Source organism: Trichechus manatus, unplaced genomic scaffold, assembly GCF_000243295.1.
Source record: "Trichechus manatus latirostris isolate Lorelei unplaced genomic scaffold, TriManLat1.0 scaffold00002, whole genome shotgun sequence".
NCBI lineage: Eukaryota > Metazoa > Chordata > Mammalia > Sirenia > Trichechidae > Trichechus > Trichechus manatus.
The window spans coordinates 10665206-10683548 of NW_004443938.1; the positions used below are offsets into that span (position 1 = coordinate 10665206).

The window sequence follows — 18343 nt, forward strand, 5'->3', positions numbered from 1 at the left end:
CGGGCCGGGCTCTCTCAGCTCAGGGCCCGGAACGGGCCGGGCTTTCTCAGCTCAGGGCCCGGGGCTGGCCGGGCTCTCTCAGATCAGGGCCCAGGGCGGGCCGGGCTCTCTCAGCTCAGGGCCTGGGGCTGGCCAAGTGCTTCTCAGCCTCGGCTTGTGCCCATCATGAACTTACCACCTGCTCGCAGGCCAGCGGCGTGTGCCAGGAAAAGAAGAGGGTACAAGTCTGCTTGTCCAGGGAGATGAGCATGGGCCGGTTGGTCGGCCCTACCTCCGGCCGGCACACAAAGCTGATGACGCTCTTATAGCTCAGGCCCAGCTTCGAAGGACAAGGGGAGCCGTCCTCATAGACCAGCTGCAGCACCTGGTCCACGTAGGTGAGCCTCTTGTTGGCCCTGCCCACACTGATTCTGGTCTGTCCAAAGCAGGCCCCTGGAGCACACGGACAGGGGCAGGTCAGAAACACACGAAGACATATTCAACCCGCCTATCTTCTGAGGAGAGTGCCCCACAAGACCCGACTTTCAAACTCACAGCCAAAACAGGTTGTTCTGAATGGCAGCGGGCCTGGTTTTGGTAAATGCTACGCACCTACTCTACTATCTTATCTTAATCACTCACAGCCACTTCAGCCGAGTGATGCAGGAGACGGAAGCATTTTCTCTGCATGCTATGGCACAGGAGCACAGAAAGCTAAAGCCACCACCAGGGTCACTGTCAAACAGAAACGTGAAAAGCCTCAGCACTCACCTACACCAGGAGAGCAGTTTTCATTCTCCCCACAAATGCTCATGTAGACGAGGCCTTTCTCGCTGTAGGCGGCGGTGTAGCCAACTCTGCCGCTCAGAGAGCTCAGATCAAACAGGTGACCTGTGTGGGGAAGGGGTGGGGACACAGTGACTCCAGGGGCGCCAGACCAGGAGGCCCGTCACCACCGAGCTCACACACGACTGTGTCTTGCTGTCAGGACTTCCGACTTCTCGCCACGAGTCACTGCCCCTTTTGCTGACCCATTAACCCACTGCCATCGAGTCAATTCTGCCTCATAGTGACCCCATGTGTTACAGAATAGAACTGTGCTCTGTAAAGCTTTCTTGGCTATAAGTTTTACAGAACCAGATTGCCAGACCTTTCTTCTGCAGTGCTGTTAGGTGGGTTGAAACTGCCAACCCTTCAGGAAGTAGCTGAGTGCCAACCACGTGCACTACCCTTTCACAGATACGGCCCAGGAAACGCTTCTGACAGGCTAGTCCACATCACGATGCCTTCAGCCCCCAAGTTTACGAGCCCTCCACCTGTCCCCAGAAGACAGACTCAGAGCATCTTCTTTCTTCTGGGACTGACATGGCAGCTGCTAGGACTCCCATGGGCTGGGAGAGACCCCGACGGCATCTCGCTAACTCTGCCAACAACCCTCCGCCTGCACGTCCTGTGTCTCCCAAGCAGACAACGTGGCTTCCTGTTTCCACCCTGTCAACTCTGAAAGGAACTGGCACTTGTGGGACAGCCTGGAGCTTGCATGGCTGCGGCCCTGTTAACCAGGCCCTAGCAGAGGTCATGGAGAGCGTGGCCTTCGGAGATGGTGAGTGCCTCCCACGGAAGGAGAGGCAGGGGCAGAAACAATCAGCAGATCCAAGAGAAAAGGGCAAATATGCACCCTCATGGCAGGGTTGGTGACCACGTGAGACTTCAACCATTTAAGGTTGGTGACCGCGTGAGGCCTCACCTGTGGTGGGGTTGGTGACCGTGTGAGGCCTCACCTGTGGTGGGGTTGGTGACTGCATGAGGCCTCACCCATGTGAGGCTGGTAACCTTGTGAGGCCGGTAACCTTGTGAGGCCTCACCTGTGGCGGGGTTGGTCCATGGCAGGGTTGGCGACTGTGTGGGGCCTCACCTGTGGTGGGGTTGGTCCATGGCAGGGTTGGTGACTGTGTAGGGCCTCACCTGTGGTGGGGTTGGTGACTTGGCAGTTGTCATGCACGTTGCTCCTCACAGGACAAGCGGTGGCCGTAGGCCAGGAGAAGGTGTACTCACAGTCCTCCACTGCACTGATGAACATGGGCCTGGAGTTCTACAGCCAAGACAGAGAGTTTTCATGTGAGGGCTGACAGCTGACACCCGCAGTAGCTTCAACTTACATCAAGTCAAGAAGGAGCTTCTCCACAAAGCTCCAAGCACAGAACATCTCTGTCTCAATGTCTTTATGGGTTGAGGAACAGATTTAGGAGAGCAAAGGGTCACAATTCATTTCTGAGATACCACTTGGGGCTGAATACGGGGGCTTAAATGAACCCAGAGCCAGAAAGCCCGCTGGAGGACTAGAAAGGTGTTCACAAGGCTACAGCTCGGGACACGGGTTGGGTGGTCAGGTGAGCAAGGGTGTCAAAGGGCTACTGTGAGTATTGAAAGAATAACTGAAAAAATTCTGAAAAACAAATGAACAAAAATCTATTATGGACAAAACAAACAGATCTAACAGAACTAGCAGTTAATGTTAGTAACCTGTCCACTTGCACTGGCTCAGGCTTGCTCTGTGCCTTTCCAAATGCTTACCATCCACACAGAAGTGAGACTGCTTTCCTAGCACATTCCTTCCAGATAAATCCTATGCTTGCTCTGCTGCCGACTACAACAAGCCCGCACTGGGTTCTGACCCCTCCTGGGGACACTGACTCACAGAGAACACAGCACAGGCTCATCACATTCCCCGCTGCATCTCTCCTGCCTTTCCTCCCTCCCCATGAGCCTCTCTGTCGGGTACTGAGCTGAGAAAGTCCACCAGGCCCAGTAAGAGCGCGCCATTGGCAGGAGGTTCGTCTAACCTTCTCGCTGTTTCTCAGCTGCCCCCAGAAACAAAGGGTAGTGGTCAACGTCAGTTTTCTGTACAACCTTTGGGGATCTGAGTCAAACATAAAGAAGAACCAGCTAATTTTAAAGTTAGAATTGCAAGGGTGGGCATCTGAGGAGTGGGGGAAGAAGTCTCCTCCAAGGACCACAGGGCTGAGGTGACTCTACTCTCTTCACTCACTACTAAGCCAAGTCATCCTCAACCCTTCAGCTCACGTTCCCAGGCAAATAAGGACGCTGGCCTCACAGACCCTCGGATTTGTGTTGTTTCCAAAGGCATAGCAGTCAGAGAGCTAGGAGCTATGTCACTGGGGGGGCTCTGTCACCAGGAGGGGTCTGTCACCAGCAGGGGCTCTGTCACCAGGAGTCTGTCACTAGGTGGGGCTTTGTCACCAGGGGGCTCTGTCACCAGGAGTCTGTAACCAGGGGGGCTCTGTCACCAGGAGTCTGTCACCGGGGGGCTCAGTCACCAGGAGGGGTCTGTCACCAGGAGGGCTCTGTCACCAGGAGGGGTCTGTCACTAGGGGGGCTCTGTCACCAGCAGGGGCTCTGTCACCAGGAGTCTGTCACCAGGGGTGCTTTGTCACCAGGCGGCTCTGTCACCAGGAGAAGTCTGTAACCAGGAGGGCTCTGTCACTTACCACTTGGCTCTCACTGCAAGTTAATCGGATGGTGGCTGACTTTTTCCGAATCTGGTCTGGACACAAGTCCCCATCCACGTATGTGAGGACAACTGAGCCATCACTCCACTGAGGGCCATCCCTCACTCGGCCAAGGTTCACAGTCTTGGAACCATCCAGCAGACAGACGGCCGCTTCCAGGGGGCAAGGGTCTGCAATACAACAAGGTACGATGAAGTTCGCTCTGGCGATTTCCCATCCAGAATATAACCATCTGCCAAGGAAGGGCAGACACGCCAAGAACTAGAAGCCCGTTTTACTTAAACAGTCACTACAAGATATATGCTGCATCTTTCACGTAAGTCGTATCACAGTGGTCCACGTGAGTTCTTGCTCATGTAAATGCTGTTTCACCACAGATAGGCCGGGAGAATACAAGATGCAGACGTCTAAATTATTTCTGAATTCCAAATATGACGGAGCCAACGCCTTTATTCAAGAAGTTGCCAAGAATTCTGCCAAACAATAAATAAATCCTAACCCTGGGAATGTCTGTGAGATGCTGGATGAAGGAGCAGTCCCACTTTACAGACTACAAGCCACGGTGCCATTGATCTGCCCACCATGCCGCAGCACGGGGAACTGGGCCCGTGGCCTCAAGCTCCCAAAACATGGAATGCAAACCCCTCTCTGTAGTTGAGGTATGCGAGCTGTGGGGCTACCCTGAATGCCAAGGAAAGCGGACAAGTTCACTCTTGAGGATTCCACAGAAGCCCTGGGCAGCACCATGGCCACTGGGGTCACAGCTGACCACATGTGTACACCTGGATTCTAGTCTCAGCCCTGGCACTGAGTGTTCTGGCGAGCTGACCCTGCATCATAAAAGGACCACCCCCACTCTCTCTATAAGTGCAGTGGGCACACGCCAAGACCGTTCTACATCTTCCTATCTGCTTCCCTGCTAAGAAGAATCCCTCACCACCACTATCACTTCTACCTACTTCCATCTACTCATATTCAAACTGCTGTGTAAGTCTGGCCTTCCCAGCACAGCCTTCAGTATTAATTTGTCCTGAATCACATCAGTCATCAGTCCCCTTTAAATAATCCCTTCTCTGGGCCAAATCACTTGTGCGTGGCAGAGAGCAAGGTGCCTCAGCACCCTGAATGAATCCCATTTTTACTTGACCTTTCCGATGAAGTTGCCAGAGCCATTACAATAGCAGAGGCTGTCTCTCACCAGTGCCACCCTGTGGAGCCAGCGACTTGCACACGTTGATGAGGTAGCGCTCTGTGGCCCCTGTCCTTGTGACTGCTTCCCAGTTGTCACTGTACTTTGACAGGGACGAGAGGTCAAAGGAGTTCCCAGCATCATCTCTGATGTGGAGAGAAAGCCATGATTAGGTTCAGTCACAACTTAATGAACACACATCACGCCCGCTGGCAACATTCGTGTACATAAAGCACATCCCACCCAATGTTCTGTGGCTCAGACCTCACAGGATGACAGAAGTTCACGTCACATCTCTCCCATATCCAGTCAGAATCAGCAATAATATGAGTTCAGGAAACCTCAAGCCTTAGTTTAACAAAATCAAGTATTAACCCCTCCTAAAAAAAAAATCTGAGGAACGGGTGTTCTCTCTCCATGTTCAGGCCAGTGAGAAGTGCAGCTACCTACACAATCAAGGCCTCGGGGGACAGGGCCCAAGAAGGTCTAGTTTGTAACGTTCCTGGGTGAGTCTGACTCTGAATCTAAACGACGGCGACTGAAGTGAACACAAAATAAAGACGTCCACTTTACACTGGCGTTGTGACACAGCCCAAGTTCAGGAGGCATGTGAGTCACAAGTAACAAAGGGAGCTCAAAAGAACCAGAGAAAGAACCGAGGAAGCTGGCGGTTGCCGTGCCCTCCTCCTTCCAGCTCTCTTGACACCCTCCCCCACACTCCCACTGCCCCACCATCGGCCTCCATGTGGAAATGATTCAAGCAAGAAGCCCAGCCATGTCTGTCTTTGTACACCCACAGACCAGTGTCTGAGGGCGGGGTGGAGGGCAGGTGAGCTCCTGGCCCACCCTGTTCCATTTAGACCTTGAATCATGCCAGGCTTGCATTTTCTGTTTCAGCTCCTATCACCCATACACATCTTGATGCAGACTATCTTGGAATCTCAAGGCTGTGAAGGATCTGGGAGCTAACCTAATCCAACTCTTCATTCAAATTTCATGGAACTGAGGCCAAGAGAAATTAACTGATGAATCTAACCCCATGCCACCCAGACCAAAGCATAATCACGTGAAGTTAGCCTGACCATCCAGAGTCAACATGCAAATCAACTTACTTGAACGAACACTCGGTCATTTCAAAGGGAGGGCAGGCATGCTGCGTGCGCCACTCAAACAAGTAGGAACAATCTGAAGTCTCCTTGAGAAACACTGGCTGGAACAGTTAACAGACACAGGGCATCAAATGGGAAGCAGAACTTCAGTGAACTCCTGGGTATACACCCGAGAGACTTGAAAGCAAGAACGCTAACACACGTGTGTACACCAGTGTTCACCGCAGCACCAGTCACAACAGCCAAAAGGTGGAACCAACCCATGTGTCCATCAACAGACTGAACGGATTAACATAGTGTGGCAGGTATGTACAACAGAGTATTACTCAGCCATAAAGAGAGAGAAGCCCTGACACACGCTACAACACGGATGAACCGTGAAAACGTCACGCTGAGTGAAACACGTCAGACACAAAAGGACAAATACTGTATGATCCCACTACGTGAAGCATCTAGAAGAGGCAAATGCATAGAGACAAAGGTTAATTAGGGGTTTCCAGGGACTGGGGGGAGGAGAGAATGGGAGTGGCTGCTTATGGGGTACTGAGTTTCTGTTTGGGGTGATGAAAACATTTTGGAAATGGACAGTGCTGTTGTTTGAACAGCACTGTGGCAGTAATTAAAGCCACTGAATTGGACACTGAAAAACGACAAAAACAGCAAATGTTTTGTAACACATCTTATCACAATAAAATAAAAAAATACAACACAAAACGTCAGTGTATGCTTTAAGGATGAAGACAGTAAGAGATGCTCATTAGACTCGATGTAAATTGGTGAACATTTCAAAGTACTTTCCGTAAATATTGTGTATTAAACTAAGTTAACGAGGAGTTTTTTGTAAGATTTAAGAGTGATTCGCAAAGACCACACCAGCCAGAGTGAGAGAAGTCGCTGCCCCAGGGAGAAGACGCCCCTGGGTGCTGTGGACACACTAACCTTCTGGGTGTTGCGGTCACAGTAGAAAAAGATAGTTGTAGAGCGCTGATACACCTTATGGCAAGTTTCCCCTCCTGTGTAGTTAATTTTTAACAATCCGTTTTCGTATGTCACTTTCTGATTTAGGAGACCTATTCCAGAAGAAGCAAGCAAATTAAACAGGGTTCCGCTCAAGAAGTCCCCAGGTTGCCAGGCTTATCACAGCAGGCGCGGTGAGCCACGCAGCCTGAGGAAAACTTTAGAGGGCACAGTGCCCCTGGCGGCCGGCACTGGACAGCCCGCCCCTGGTCACCCTACCTTGTAGGATGAATAAAACCACCCTCCGCTCTCCCAGGGCTGCCCATTACACACGGACCACAGACACAGTGTAGACGCTCTGCAGCCCACTTAGCAGGACGACAGCACTTCCTCCACATGGCTTCCCAGGTGGTCACCATATCGGGTTAACCTTATCATCACCGTCCAGCTACCTGGGCTGCATTAATAACCAACAGCCTGCCATGTGGTTTCACACTCAAACCCTGTTCGAAATTTGCCCCCTTTGACTCAATTCTAGGTGACACTACCCACTGTTGACTAGTTCCGTTATGGCCCAATGCGGTACTCAAGAAAAGAAAAACGATCTTAGAGTCAGTAACTGGCATTGCTAAATAAGGGTAGAATACACACACCCTAATAACACTCCCAGGATGTATTCTAGTTCAGAAAAGCAACTTAAATCAGAAACATCATTAAGATGCTGTTCTGCTAGAATACAGCTGCCATTCTTCCTACTCAGAAGGATGTACTCTTTAGCATACATCTTAAGCATCTGGAACAAAAATAGAATAAAAAAACACGGTACCTGCCACTTTTTGAAAGCCCTCGCGTCCCTGCTTTTCCTGACATGACGAGACCACCATGGACCTGTCTTGAGTTGGACAGACAGCCGAGGAAAGCTTTCCACAGACCCGGAAGTGGTAGGTGTACTCGCCGGCACTGACGACCGTGTCGTTCAGGCCCAGGGGCTTCAGGTCATACACGTTGCCGTGCCTGGGGTCTTTCACCTTGCAGTCATCCCCTTCAACAACACACAGAAAACAGATGGCAGGGCAATTACACACAGTCACACTTTGCAGGACGTTTCACAGTTTTCAATCAGGTAAATCCAGCCTTAAAATACTTAAAATGGGTATTAGAGGCCACTTCCACATTATTTTATTCCATCTATTTATAATACAAATTGCTTGACAAGCAGCTTTCTAGAAAAACCTGGGACACAGGATAAAGATCTGCTTTATTGAACAAAGCAACACAGAGCCCCACATCAGTGTTTCCAAGTCATCAGTACAGGCACATGAAGACCATCTCCCTGGTAGGATTAGCAACAGGGCTTCAGTGAGAAAAACACATGGATAGGAAATTACCACCCACTAACAGAGCTTCCTGGTCACCCACGTGGCCATGGCTACAAGGTTTCCCATCTAAACCAGGATTTAGAGTGTTCGCAGTGTCGCACATCATTTATGAGGATTGAGAAAGACCAGGGCAGCTGGCTTACCTTCCACCCGGACGATGGGGCAGGCCTCCACCGTTCTCCAGACAAATACATACTCACAGTCATCCAAAAGCTGAAACACTGGTGATCCCTGGAATACAAACCAAAAGCTTGTTTTCCATTCATAAGAAATCAGCCAAATGACAGCCACAAATAATACCCAATTGTTAGCCTCTATTGTTGTTAGCAAAATACTGATGTTGTTCTTGTTAGCAGCCATGGAGTCAGCCCCTAACTCACGGTGACCCCATGCACAATGGAACAAACTGCTGCCTAGTCCTGTGCCATCCCCACAATCAGCTGCAGATCAGACCACTGGGATCCATAGGGTTTTCACTGGCTGATTTTTGGGAGTAGATCACCAGGCCTTTCCTCCTAGTAGATCTTAGTCTGGAAGCTCTGCTGAAACCTGTTCAGCATCATAGCAACACGCAAGCCTCCAATGACAGATACGTGGTGGCTGCGCATGAGGTGAACTAGCCAGGAATCAAACCTGGGTCTTCCACGTGGAAGGAGAGAATTCACCAGTGAACTACCAATGTAGATCTGGGGGAACTACAGTATATACCAAGGAGGCTTGGTAGTACAATAGGATCCCTGGTGGCATGGTGGTTAAGTACTCAGTTGCCAACCGAAACGTCGGCAGTTAGAACCCACCGGCTGCTCCATGGGAGAAAGATGTGGCAGTCTGCTTCCATAAAGATTTACAGCCTCAGAAACCCTATGGGGCAGTTTTACTCTGTTCTATAGGGTCGCTATGACTCAGAATTGACTCGATGGCAAAGGGTTTGGCTAAGTGCTATGAGAGAGAAAAACTGTAGACGGTAAGTACATAATATGGAATGTCACGTGACCATTAAGGAGCCCTGGTGGCGCAGTGGTTAAGCGCTCGGCTGCTAACCGAAAGTTTGGTGGTTCAAACCCACCAGCTGTTCCATGGGAGAAAGATGTGGCAATCTATTCCCTTAAAGATCACAGCCTTGGAAACCCTATGGGGCAGTTCTACTCCATCCTATAGGGTCGCTGTGAGTGGAACTTGACTCCACAGGAACGGGTTTGACTGTTTTTGGATAGTATACACTAGTCAAATCCTATGGATGACCTAACACGTGAACAGACAGACAAATTCTAAGTCAGATGGAAGACTCGGAGACTAAGGGGGGAAATGGGAACTGGAACTACAGATGGACAAAATGCTCACTGTTGGTTTGAACACGTACCGATGTCTGAGAGCATTCAAATGTGATCCTGGTGGAGAACCGCTGGTTCCCACACTTGTCGCCGTTGACATACACAATGCTCAGGGACCCATTGGCTGCAGCCTGAGGGCTAATCTGAACCACGCCCAGGTTCCAGCTATTGTCTTCCGATACTAAACAGGAGCCCACTGCACTGCCTGAAAGAACAGCCGAGTTAGTCTGGGGGAAGGGGAGATGGGGAAACTGATCTAAACGCTCTAACGAATAGGGACAGACTTCAATAAAGATGAGTGGAACGCACCGTGGCATCCGGGTATAAAAGGGAGAGGATTGCAAACGCTCAAATAGAAGGTTCTCTTTTTCCCTTCCACAGAGGTGTCAATGGCGGTCCAAGGCTTCCTTACTTTGCTTAAGCCACTTAGATCATATTCATTTCCAGCAGGGTCTGAAACACAAAGAGACACTGGCTAACTCTGCTTCCTCGATGGCTTTTTGTTTGTCTTCTTTCTCAATAAGAAGCTCTGACAGAGTGTATGTGATTCCCCCCACCCCACCCCGAGTGTTCTTCTGTTCTTAAGCAGCATCTAATACTGAAACATAGCTTTAAACCATTAATTATGCATCCTGATTCACTTAAAAAACACCATAACTCTACGCTCTGTTCAAAGAAAACATGTAACACAAAATCATGCTGCCTATATATAGAAACAGCAAACACACACACACACGCACACCCACCCACACACTCTCACCCGACCAGTCCCTAACTCTTCGACCGCACATCTGTACCAGTAACTTGGCAATCCACTGGAGAAGGCACACAGGCCAATGCTGTCTCAAACTCAAAGAACGTGTCACGGATCCCAAGCCCAGAGTCGATGTCTTGATGCAGGAATTTGGGTGCTCCTGGGTAGACATCGTCATTACAAACAAAGCGGATGATAAAGGCATCAGCGGCACCTATGGGACGAGAAGGCCAGACTTTAAAAACCAGAGCAGTAACCACAAATGCAGACCAGTAAGTAGAGTGCAGCAGCAATAAGGCTACTGCTAGGGAACAAACACACAGTGGCCACTGAAAGCGATTCCATCGGAGCACCGGTTCTGCTCCAAGAGACCTCATCTGAGCTACAGACTGGCCCAATGTACTGCAACAGTGACCTACATTACAACGGGCTTGGACTGTGAGCCTAACGTCTCAGCATTCTTACTATTCCAGAAGTACTCAATATAACATTAGTTTATCAATACAAACATCAGAAAACAATATAATTTCATTTGTTCGTGTATCACAAATCAAAAACTAATTCTACTGCTGTCGAGCTAATTCTGACTTATGACGACCCCACGTGTGACAGAGCAGAACTGCTCCACAGGGTCTTCTTGGCTGTAATCCTTATGCAAGCAGATCGTCAGGACTTTCTCCCAAAGAGCCAATGAGTGAGTTCAAACTACCACCCTTTAGGTTAGTAATCGAGTGCAAATCATTTGCACCACCCAGGGACCTGTTTGTTTATTCAACCTTCTGTAAATGACAACCTCTACGGGCCTCACTTTGTTCATAACCGAAAAGAAAAGCATTAGTGAGCAGAACCAGGATTAGAATCCAGGAGACCTGGGTCCTAGCCCTGGCTCTGCCAACTAAGGAGCTCCTGGCAGTGTACCGGGCACGGCAGGCCCCCTTCTGGGCCTTCCTGACTTCACCTATGAAAGGAGGAGGTTGCTAAGCAGAAGGGTTGGAGCATACGAAGGACGATAAGGCTCACAGGGTCGGTGTAAGAATTAACCAGTGAGTGTACATACAGCATTTTCACACAGTGGCCGGCACACAGTGATAACAACACCTGTCAGCTATTACCACCACCATCACCATCGTGAGAAGCTCAGGCTTGAATCTTGCAGCTTAATGATATAAAAAATAGTGACTATGTCTCTACTGTATACCACACTGCAGAAAAGAGTAAAAACTTGAACAAATTCAACACAGCAGAGTTGTGTTTACTACATAAAAATACAATGAAGACTGACTGAAGAACAGGAGGAAAGAAAGAAATTCAGGAAAACACAGGATAACTTTTGTTATCTTCGCCTGCCATTTCTTCCATATCTAACATGAGATAAAAGAAAGCCTGAGAGCGTCCCTGTCAGGGGGGCAGGCAGAGGGCCTGAGAGACGAGGCGAGGCGGGAGGCGGAGGGGAGCAGCATGCAGTCCGCTATTCAGTGCAATCTCCCTTGAGTTATGGGGTCACTTTTAGAGGACCTTCCCTGGTCAAAACACAGGAACAAAAGGGCAAGTGAGCAAGTGTGTTTGAGTGTGAGAGTGAGTGTGAATGTGTGTGTGAATGTGTGTGACAGTGTGTGAGTGTATGTCTGTGAATGTGTGTGACTGTATGTGAATGTGTGAGTGACACTGTGAGTGGGAATGTGTGTGTGTGAGCGTGTGTGAGCGTGTGTAAGGGCAAGCTCTAGGTTCAGCTTACGGATAGTTTTCAGGTTAAAGTTAGGTTTAGGGTTAGTGTCTGTGTGTGTGAGAGACCCAGGGGCGGGGGCGGGGAGAGGTCCCTTTAAGAACACTCAATAAAAAGAAAAGCCTGCACCCCCCGGACACCCTGCTAACTCAACAATGAGCCACTCCCGAAGTTCACCTTCCAGCCAAAGAGCAGATGAGCCTACAAAACAAACACTACCAGGCGTGAGAGGCGTGTTTCTTAGTTCAATCAGGTCTAAGGGACCAAACGGGCAACACCTGCCCAAAAGCAAAGACGAGAAGGCAGGGAGGGACAGGAAAACCAGACAAATGGACACAAGGAACCCAGGGCGGGAAGGGAAAGGGGGAGAGCGCTGACACATTGGGGAGACTGCAACCAATGTCACAAAATAATCTGCGTATAAGTTCTCTGAATGAAAAATTTATTTGCGCGATAAACTTTCACCTAAAACACAATTAAAAAAAAAAAGGAAAGCCCACATTATGTACTCAGGAGGTGTCCCTGCAGTACAGAGCCACAGGGCCCCCGGGCACGCGGGCCGCCTGGCTTGGCACTCACCTCCAGGAGCTGAGACCAGTCCTTTGTACGTCAGAGTTATGAAGCCCTCAGTGGACAGCTGGAGGCTCTTCTCACCTCCAACAGGCCTTTCTGGCTTTAAGTTCTTCAGATCTTCTGTCTGGGTTTCTGCCTCACAGCCAAAGGCTGGCTTCCCATCAACGGTCCCACAGACAGGCATCGCTCCACAGATGTTCAACTGCAGGTCAGATGGCGAGAACGCACACACGCTGATCTGGCCAGTGTAACGGACTGCAGCCAAAACCCCCAGCACCTCAAAACCTCACTGGGCCAAACGCTGACTGTTTATTATTCCATTTACCAGCTTCCCGTGTTTGGGCAGTTATATTAGTGAATGAGGCAGAAAAATCTGAGTCCAAATAAAAATATCCGTAAGTTGCCTTTAACGCTTGGTACACACGGTGTTATATGGACGGCCCTGTACATTAACATGATCTACAAATACATAAGCTGTACTGTGTATAACAATGTACCATATATATAAACATACCTTTACGATATTTTTAATCATATCAGAGATATTATATACAGATGCAATTATGTTCATTAAAAGTATTATGGAACGTCCTTATGTTTCTTAAAAACACTGACATTATCCCACTCAAAACCAGATCAGTTTACTACAGTTGTGAAAATCAGGCTGAGCATGCTCCTTGGCTGAAGTCACAGAAAGACCCCTCTACATTAGTTACGTACTAATGGGCAACGCAAGCAAAATGAAGGACTCGATCCAGTCCTCGTTTCTCTTAAAGACCAAAGTTTCCCACTTAGGAAATCGTCAGTGAGGGCTAAGCCCCGCCTGAAGGCTCTGTCAGCACGTGAGCACATTCAGGAGTCAGTCCATGGTTGGGGGACCCCGCTGCGTTCCTCCAAAGTCTGCATCTGGGGTCCAGGAACCACAGATCTCAGAGGCCAGGACTGCGGTGTCATGCATGTCAGTCATCTGGGCTGCCCGGCATCTCAGCTCCCCCCCTGCTTGGCGTGTTCAGGCACCTCAGGGACATTTTACACAGCACGGAGCAGCAGAGCCAGCCGGACGGGGTGGCAGGTGGCACTAGAGTCAGCTGGCAGGCAGGGATGGCCCCAACAGACAGCTCTCTGGCAGCAGGCTGGCTGTGCCCTGTCCCTGGTCCCTAGGTGCCTGACCAATAAGCTCTCTATCTACCTTACCTAGAGTCAGTTTCTGCTATCTGAAACCATGACAGGAGTGTACCACCTTCTAACACCCCTGCCAGTGCACAGAGCACAGCCTCTCTGACCTCATCTGCTGTCTCCTCTACTCCTGCACCCAGAATGCTCTCTAGCCTTCCTCTCCGCCACTCCTATAGACAGCCACACTCTCACCCAACAGTCCCAAAATTCACTTCTAACCCTGAGGCCATCATCACATGATGGAGGAAATCATTGAAAAAACTGGGGGAGAGGACAGAGGAGCCCTGGTGGTGCAGTGGTTGAACACTCAACAGCTAACTGAAAGGTCGGGGAGGTTGGAACCCACCAGCCACTTTGTGGGAGAAAGGTGTGACAGTCTGTTTCTGTTAAGATTTCAGCCTTGGAAACCCTGTGGGGCAGTTTCACTCTGTCCTATAGGGTCACTGAGTCAGAATCAACTTGATGGCAATGGGTTATTTTTTTTTTTTTAACTGGTTTTAGGGAGAAGTCAAAGTGCTGCTACGTTACACGTTCTGTTCAAGTGTCGTCACGGGCTCTAGAACGAGCTGTATGCTCTCCTTCATACCGTAAACCTACAAAATTCTTCCTCTGTATTCAACTTTTATAAGACATTCTCATCTCAACTTCTGTTTTCAAAGCTTACTCTCTTGTTCTGATCTGATTTCACTACAAGAATTCAAACAAATCAAAATACAGATTTTCTAAAAGCTTTCTACCTTTCTCATGGGGCTTCGTTTAAAACAGAACGACATTAACTTGGATTTTCCCACCTCCTGTTCCAGGTACACTGCTGGGGCTGTCTTTGAAGGTGGCACTCTCAGAAGATTCTAGAACGAGTCATCGAGGTTATTTCCCTTTTATAGGGTGATATAATTACTGTCTCCTCTAGACTAGCGGTTCTGAATCTCTGGTGGGCATCAGCAGGAGGGCTTGTTAAATCAGACTGCTGCACCTACCCCTGAGTTTCTGATTCAGGTGGCCTTGCGGGGAGAGGGAAGCTGATAATGTACACTTCTAATAAGGTCCCAGGGCACGCTGATACTTCTGGTCGGAGACCACTGTGCTAGACATACGGCAGCCAGACCGTGGCAACAGAAGTAAAAAAAAAAATTAAAAACACAGTTGCCATGGAGTCAATCCTGACTCACGGCGACCCCCTATGTGTCAGGGTAGAACTGTGCTCCACAGGGTTTCCAATGCCTGATTTTTCAGAAGTAGATCGCCAGGCCTTTCTTCCAAGGCACCTCTGGGTAGACTCAAACCTCCAACCTTTCAGTGAGCAGCGAGTATGTTAATCGCCTGTGCCACCAGGGACACCAGGCAACAGAAGTAGCTTCCTTCTGAATAACAACCCTCACACCTGAACGGCACCAGGACAACGGTGACAGTTTCCTTTCATTTTCTCCTGAAATCTCGATTCTCTAGTCTCCTCCCAGTGACAGCTGCATCACGGCACCCTTGACAATTCCCAAGGACACCCGCCTCACCACCAGGCCTGCAAGAATCACCAGCTGCAAGGACAGTGACATGCTCGGCCCTCGTTCTAGGCAAGAGCAAAGTCGCCATAGAGCCCTTACCACAAAGGTCTTCCCGATGCCCGAGACCACGTATCCTTGAGAACTATTGAGTGGGTTCAGGTTAAACACAAATCCACTGTTAGGGTCCTTTATAGAGCAGGCCTGTGGGAAACAAAAAGGGGACAAAAGAGGCATTCGCGCCAACACCACGAGAAAGCGGTAACTATAAAGCACCTCCCCAGATGGCGTGTATGTATTTCACAAAACTGTGCAGTTTATCTTAAAAACAGCATTTATCTTAGAAATGCCCACCAAGAACGTTCATGTGTTTCTGACAAAACAGAGGCTTAAGAAACAATGTCCAAGACGCTGCATCTCGGTGTCCAGAGATTGAGAACACCAGTCGACGAAGTCCCTTCCCAGGTCTCCGGGGTGGCCCCGTGTACTTGGAACAGCCCCTACACAGCCCCTGAAGCATGTCCAAGAGTGATGCCAGCCTGGAAACGGTAAATGTACCAGGAAGTGACCACACACTCCCAACGGAGAGAAACTACGAGATAAGTATTCTGAAAAATCCAATTCAGAACGGTCAAAGGAATAAAATGGAACTTGGTATGATCAAAAGGATTCTATCAGAAAGACAGATCAAAAAGAAGCCTGATACATAAAAATACCTAAATCCATGAAATGTTTATTATGTATCAGCTGATGGGCTAAGGGCTGACCACGCATTAGCTAATTACAATTTAATGACCACATTTACCTAAATGGGAAGGCTACTGCCAATCCCTGAGGGAAAAGTTCGGTGGGAACCATACAGAGAACATAATTAATTAAAAGTCAAAAAAAAAAGATAAGAAACCTCATGCTCAGTTCTCAGGGAGTGACAGGAAGAACTGGGTGGCTGGCTCACAAACTGTTTCATCTCCTCTTGCAGAGGACAAATATTTGAACTTGCCCTTGGGGCTCCCCGTCTTTTTTCTGCCCGTCCACCAAATGCTGGGGGCAGGGGAGCAGCAGGCGCAGCCCCAGGAGGCACCGGCTGTGGGTGACGTGCCTGGCGTCCTACACCACCCCCAACTGCGAACACAGGATGTGGTGCTGGAACATTCCTCTAGATAAGCCACGTCCCTCCTGCAGTCTGGCGGAGGTTTATGGCAGGGAGGGGATGAAGCAGCAGGGCTTGCGAACAGCCAGCTCCCCTTGGGGGGTCAGAGGGAACCTCACAGAGGATACTACCACACTCTGCCCTTTACTGTGATCAAAGGTCAGCAACACCAATGAGTTGCTTTTTTTTTTTTTTTTTTTTTTTTTGAAGTTAAAAAGAGCTCATTCCAAGGCCAGAAGCACACAGCAAGCCCAGGGAACAGCAGGCAGCTTCATGTGGCTGAAACAGAGGGTCCAGGGGGCCTGGCTGGAAGCAGATGGTTAGGAGCCTTGAACATCAAGTTAAAGCAGGGCTTCGCCCTTCAGGTGCAGGGCCCTGATGTGCTATGGGTGACAGAGTGATACGGGACCCATCAGATCCATCTTCTAGAACAAGGAACTCTGCCAGGCACAGGGGACGCATGGAACAAAGCAGGGATGGAAGGGAGGACCCCAGGTTATGGGAGGGTAAACTGAGGGTGGGAGGTGGGTTGTGGGGAGGCTGGAGGCAGGCGGGGTGACCTCCAGACCCCTGGTGTCCACACGGAGGCAACGGTGACGTAGTAAGTTCAGAACAGGGGCCCGTGGGAGGACATGGCAGCGCAGCTCAGTGAGGGGCCGGATGCGCAACACGTACCTGGTCTGTGTCTGTGGTTACCCGGATAGGGCAGGCAGCCTCCGTGTTCCACAGGAAAGTGACCACACATTCCCAACTGAGAGAAAATATGGGATGGGTATTCTGGAAGGTCACAGAGAGGACAACAGTCAGTATAATAAAATGGAACTTGCTATAAGAATACTAACCTGATCCATAAAAACAGCAAAGATATGCTGTTTATTAGGTGTCAGTCAACAGGTAGGCGCTGGACACGTTACCGAATTCCAATATAATGTCCCCACCGTTCCTATGAAGGAGGTGTTCTCTCTCGTACTCAGACGTTAAGAAACTTACCTGCAGCCATGCCGACAGAAAAGGGTAGAACTGGGACCCAAGCCTTGGTTTGATTCCAAGTCCATGCTCTTAAAAACACTCTGTACCAAGAGCTGAATGCAAGAAGCCAGCCCAGAGAGTACAGCGTGCGTAATACCATTCCCCTCAGCTCCAAAACTGGCAAAACTAACGGACGTGTGAGAGGTCAGCAGGACGGCCAGCTTTGGACAGGGGTTGAGAGGTGATCAAAGGGGCACGGGGGGCTTCCAGGGGGCTGCTAATTTTCTGTCTCGGGTTATACCAAAACCAAAACACCAAACCCATTACTGTCAAGTTGATTCCAATTTATGGCAGCCCCATGTGCTCCAGAGTAGAACTGCTCCATAGGGTTTTCTTGGCTGTCATCTTTACGGATTACAAAAAAAAGATTACAGCCTAGGAAACCCAATGAGGCAGGTTCTACTCTGTCACAAGGGGTTGCTACGAGTCAGCATAGACTCAACGGCACCTAATAACAACACGACATTTACGGAAGCAGATCATCCAGCCTTTCTTCTGTGGAGCCATTGGGGGGGTTCAAACCACCAACCTTCAGGTTAGCAGCCAACTACAAACCGCCTGTGCCACCCGGGCTCCTTTCGGGTTCTACAGGTGTGTTCAACTGGTGAAAATGCCTCCAGCTGTTGTTACTGCTGTTGGCTACCGTCAGGTCAGCTCTGTCTCATGGCAACTTTATGTACAACAGAAGGAAATGCTGCCCACCCAGTCCTGCGCCATCTTCACGATCATTGGTATATTTGAGTACACTGTGTGGCTCTTACGCCAATCCATCTCAACCCAGCATTTCCCTCATCAACAACTTATAATTTGTACACTTTTCCAAGTATGCACTTCAATAGAAAGCTCCCCATGACTGTGCCACACTAATTTCCTGTCACAGCACCCCCTCCACCGTGGACAGCTAGCTCACAGTCCCACGGCTGGGCCGCACTACTTTCCCGTCACAGCACCCCCTCCACCGTGGACAG

At 49.6% G+C, this 18343-nt stretch overlaps 1 protein-coding gene across 1 annotated transcript in view; it reads right to left on the reverse strand.

The window, feature by feature from the left end:
* The window catches only part of IGF2R (insulin like growth factor 2 receptor), a 118963-nt gene that overhangs the window by 23631 nt on the left and 76989 nt on the right, over positions 1 to 18343 (reverse strand). The window contains exons 20-34 of the mRNA XM_023728639.1: positions 17022 to 17123; positions 15299 to 15400; positions 12531 to 12726; positions 10272 to 10442; positions 9784 to 9927; positions 9504 to 9679; positions 8287 to 8374; positions 7591 to 7806; positions 6747 to 6877; positions 5811 to 5908; positions 4708 to 4844; positions 3489 to 3679; positions 1945 to 2071; positions 751 to 870; positions 176 to 432 (exon numbers count right to left, since the gene is read on the reverse strand). Of these exons, the coding sequence (XP_023584407.1) occupies positions 176 to 432; positions 751 to 870; positions 1945 to 2071; positions 3489 to 3679; positions 4708 to 4844; positions 5811 to 5908; positions 6747 to 6877; positions 7591 to 7806; positions 8287 to 8374; positions 9504 to 9679; positions 9784 to 9927; positions 10272 to 10442; positions 12531 to 12726; positions 15299 to 15400; positions 17022 to 17123 (2256 nt within the window). The remainder of the gene's footprint in view (positions 1 to 175; positions 433 to 750; positions 871 to 1944; positions 2072 to 3488; positions 3680 to 4707; positions 4845 to 5810; positions 5909 to 6746; positions 6878 to 7590; positions 7807 to 8286; positions 8375 to 9503; positions 9680 to 9783; positions 9928 to 10271; positions 10443 to 12530; positions 12727 to 15298; positions 15401 to 17021; positions 17124 to 18343) is intronic.